This window comes from Otolemur garnettii, unplaced genomic scaffold, assembly GCF_000181295.1.
Source record: "Otolemur garnettii isolate 467f Iridium unplaced genomic scaffold, OtoGar3 scaffold00018, whole genome shotgun sequence".
In the NCBI taxonomy this organism is placed as follows: domain Eukaryota; kingdom Metazoa; phylum Chordata; class Mammalia; order Primates; family Galagidae; genus Otolemur; species Otolemur garnettii.
The window spans coordinates 7,254,876-7,259,488 of NW_003852413.1; the positions used below are offsets into that span (position 1 = coordinate 7,254,876).

The 4,613-nt window shown below is 47.2% G+C and overlaps 1 protein-coding gene across 1 annotated transcript in view; it reads left to right on the forward strand.

Moving 5' to 3' along the window:
* Positions 1-1,743, forward strand: part of LOC111724014 (CMRF35-like molecule 4) — a 3,183-nt gene extending 1,440 nt beyond the window's left edge. Inside the window, exon 2 of the mRNA XM_023511203.1 lies at positions 1,370-1,743. Within this exon, the coding sequence (XP_023366971.1) occupies positions 1,370-1,743 (374 nt within the window). The remainder of the gene's footprint in view (positions 1-1,369) is intronic.
* The last annotated feature ends 2,870 nt before the right edge of the window (positions 1,744-4,613 follow it).

Here is a 4,613-nt window from a genome sequence, read left to right on the forward strand (position 1 = left end):
CCAGGCCTCAGGGTGGGAGAGACCCTGGGAAGGAGAGAGGCATCAGCAGCTCGGGGAGCCAAAGATGCCTGAGAGGCCCAGCCCTGGTCACTGCTGCTGTCTTCCCCATGCAGGGAGTGGCCTTGTGATGTCAGGTCTTTTCCTGTTTCCAGAGCAGCCAGAAGTCTGGATGTAGAGTGGAGACTGTCACTGTCAACACACTGGCTGAACCTGGACAAGGGCAGCACCAGCCACAGCCACGGGCCTGGGGCCACAGAGCTGTCTGGGCTGAGTGCAGCAGTCAGGACTCAGCCCCAGAACTGTGTTCCGGGTGTGGCCCTTTCTGTAGCCATCTCTGTGCTGCCTTTGTTTAGGTTTATTGTCAGAAATAGGCCAGAGGAATTTTCTTTCCTTAGAATTAAAAAAGCAATTACCTATAAAGCTTTTGGAGTAAGGTTTATAGGTAAACCTTATTTACTTATAAATAAGGTAAACAGAGCCTTTGTCTTGATAGATTCTATGATAACTTAGATTATTTCCCCCCATGGTTATTTGTCCATTTACGTATTTGGCTTGTTTTTGTGTTTATTTCACCCCCTCCCACCAACAGTTAACTATCTTACTGAATATACATTAGCATAACATTCGGGAAAGTACCCTTTTATATTTAAAAATGTTTACATCTAATGTGACACTCAATTGGCTCTTTCTGTCTGTGGTTTCTACCAACACATCATCACCACTGATTTTAGTAAAGATTTTACAAGATAGAAGGGGACATAGAATGGGCAAACCTGTTTACCTGTAACCTTTACTTGATTTACCCTAAAGGTTAGCTCTTAGTGGTATTTTGAAACTGGAATTTATAACAACATATGGATAAATCGAGATCCCATAGTCCATGGAGAACAGTTGGTGTCTCTGTTTCAGTGGATGTCAAAGGCTGTCCTCTAGGCTGGGTTACTACAGCAGAGCCAGTTGACAATGTTAGAACCACCGGGAATAGTCGAGAGTCGAGGCAACATGATTCCCCTGAGGAAATCAGTCTTTTGATATTTTCTCCCCATCAGGTGAATATAGTACAAAGATAGTTGCTATAGAACATTTCAAGAAATATAAAGATGTGTTGGCTTTTTGTGGGTGGAGAAGGTGAATTACGAGAAGCTATTATTACTCAATGTTGACAATTTTATTTCTCTGGGGTTTGTGGCAGTGTTCTCTCGTGGTTTTGATTCAGTAGAATATTGTAGGACAAAGCACAGGTCTGTCATGGGGAAGCTATTATTTTCTCCATGAGTTTGGTCGAACTCATGAATGATACTTGGATATTGGAGCTAATCCGTTGTCCTGCCCTTGCAGTGGTTTTTACATGGATTTTTTTTCTCCCCAGGGTACTCCACTACCAGAAATCCAGTCACCATTCCAGAAACAACAAGTGGCCCAGAACTGGACTCATCGACCATGCAGTGTAGTTATGACCAAGAGTGGGAAACCTATGGGAAGAGGTGGTGTCAAGGGGCTGACATGGACAGATGCAGGATGGAGCTCAAGAGAGACAACGCTGACACTTGCTGGTGTCGGCTCAAGATAAATGGAATTGAGTGTGCCGTTGAAGTGAAGGTGGACACTGACCCAAGGGAGCCTACTCTGCCCCGGTCCCGGGCGTCCCACGCGAGTGTACTAACTGTCCCTCAGTGGTCTCTGGGGCAGAGGACAGTGAGTCCTGAAGTCTTGCTATGCTTTGTTGTGCTTGCCATGGTTTGAATATTTGTCCCCTCTAAAACTCCTGTTGAAACACAATCCCTAATGTGGCAGGAAGGAGAGGAGGGGCCTTTAACAGGTGACTGTGTCAGGAGGGTTCTGCCCTTGAGAATGGAGTGATCTATTCATGGTTAATTGATGGGTGGGTGTCATAGGGTGGGACTGGGGGCTGTAGAGAAGAGAACGTGAGACCTGAGATGACACACCCAGTTCCTTCCACATGTGATTCCCTGCAGAGACTCCAGCAGCTAGAAGGCTGTTGCCTGGTGGGGCCCCTCCAGCTTGGACTTCTCAGCCTCTGCAACTGTATGAAATAAATTCCTTTCCTTTTTACACTACTCAGTCTTGGGTATTCTTTTGTAAGCAACAAAAACACTAGACTAAGGCTGTCTTCTATAGCCTATAGTTAGTACTTGGGATGGAAGGACAGGGTCCCTCTAATGTGCCCCATGGCTACCAGGCCTCCTCCAGGATGGATTAAGCATTTGTAGGAATATTTATTTATGTCTCTGTGCAGCTCTATGTCCATGTCTGTTGCTCACAGGGGACAAGATGGTGGTCTCATTTTCAGTCCATGGGCCATAGGGTCTACCTTCCATGGTATCCAGAGGCCCACTCCCTGCCAGCACCTTCCTGGGCCTCTGGTACACTGGTGTGCTCTGCTCTTCACGGTCTTCTGGGCATCACAGGCACTGTTTCCAACCCCATCTCATATCCAACCTGGGGGGAAAGAGGACCAGGGTAGTCAAGGTGCTGTGGTATAATACTGAGTTCAGAAAGGCCTTCACAGTCAAACAGCTACATTCCTGGGGGCATGGAATCCCATCCAGCTCCATTTGCACATTTGGGCTTCCTGATGTTGTCTTCCTAAGTTCCTCCAGAAGGCAGACCTCCTGAGAGGCTCATGTCTGAGGTCCTTGTGCCCCGGTTTGCAGGAGCTTATCCATTGGGCAGGGCTTGTGCTCCCTTCCAACAGTGGCAGCAGATTAAGAGCCCAGCACAGCAGTCCTCACGGCCCCATGCCACAATCAGGACATGTTGCAGTTTAGGCTTGGGTAGTAGAGCTTGAATAGACACAGTCCCCATCCTGGTCACTGTGCACTGGCTCTTCCTTCCTTGGAACCATATAATCCTGCCAGTCACACTCCAGTGGAGCCTCCAGTTGACTCTCTGAGGTCTGTACCATTCACTGTGACACTCTGAAAGTTTATCTTTCCACTCATCAGACACAGAGGGAGGTACATGAACCCCAGGAACCCGGGCCCAGATTACTACAGAGTCCTGCCTGCCCCAAGGGGGGCTGAGAACTCTTAGGAGCTCCTTCTCCCTGGGCGCTCTATCTCTCCATACTCATCTCTGGCCAGGGGTCAGGGTGAGGTACTCCAACCTACTACTGTCAAAGTTTTACTAGCAGAGGAGAGAGCCTATGCCACTTGTCCCACATGCTATCCCTTCTCCTCTGACTGCCCCTTAGACTTTCTGGGGACTCCAGGCTCAGACCCATCTGCTTTGGGAGCTTCAGTGAGACCTGCAAAGAGGAATGGATGCAGAGACCAGGCGGGGCCACGTGCCCTACACGGGTCCCTTTCAGAGTCTGCTGCCCCCCATCTTGTCTCCACTGAGGTGGGGAAGAATGTCGTCCCCTCCCCCCACACACCCAGGTACGTCTGTCCGTACATGCTCCTTTCTGTAGAAATAAAGGAAACTGTACAACTTCAGCTTCTGGGGAAAGTCAAGTGACAGGGACTAGATTTACCTCCAGCCTCAAATAATGGTAAATAAAACACACAAAATAAGTGAAACTGAGGTTGTCAAGGCATTGGACATCAGGTACCCCATTAGAGTGATCTAGGAGAGAAAGTAAGCGAAAAGGGGAGCCACATGGCTACCAGATTACTGCGGTGCATGGATTTCTGGATGGAGACTGAGAGAAGGGAACCCAAGTGGAGCAGGGAGACTGTTTTGAGGGCCACCAGCTAACTTGGAGTTCCAGCCCCAAAGTGGCTAGCAACCCTGTCCTTAGGAGCAGTGAAGGGGTGCTGAGCATCAGTGGTTATAGGGAGCCTTTCATGGGATACCACTTTACCTGGGAGACAGCCTAATACCTAGAGAAGAGAGAGTTGAGAAAGGGATGATCCTAAAGGTCTGCAGAGGGGATCCACAGAAGTATTCAACAAGGTCCTGAGCAGTGCATGTGAATAAGGAACTACCTGAGCTATGCAGAGCACCGCCCCAAAGATGAGTGGAAACACTCTCCCACAGGGCCAGTAGTCATACCTGTTCCCATGAACCAGACTGGAAAAACTCATAATATAATATATTGAGTATTCATTAAGTATCTGGTATTGGTAGTGGGGAATACTTAGCCCTACAATCTGCTTTGATGTGGCCCACACATCTTAAAATCAAGTCTTCAAGGATTCAAATTCTTTCTAGGTAATTCAACTGCCCCACAGTATAAAGCTTAAGAAGATTTAGCAGAAAATAAAAAATGCCAGCACTAGCGAGGGAAAACAACGTCTGTCATACAGCCACAGATTATGAGGTATGAGAATGGTTATACAAAGAAGCGGGAAAACGCCATTCATCATGAGGGAACTAATCGATTAACTGAATCCAACCCAGAACTGAAACAGATGTTAGAGTCAGTAGAGAACGAAATTAACACAGTTGTGATACCTATTTTCCATATGTTCAATAGATTAAATGGAGATATGGAAAATATATAAAAGATCTAATTCAAAATTTTATTTTATTTTTTTTTGAGACAGAGCCTCAAGCTGTCCCCTTGGGTAAAGTGCTGTGGCATCAAGCTCACAGCAACCTCCAACTCCTGAGCTCAAGTGAATCTCCTGCATCAGCCTCCCAAGTAG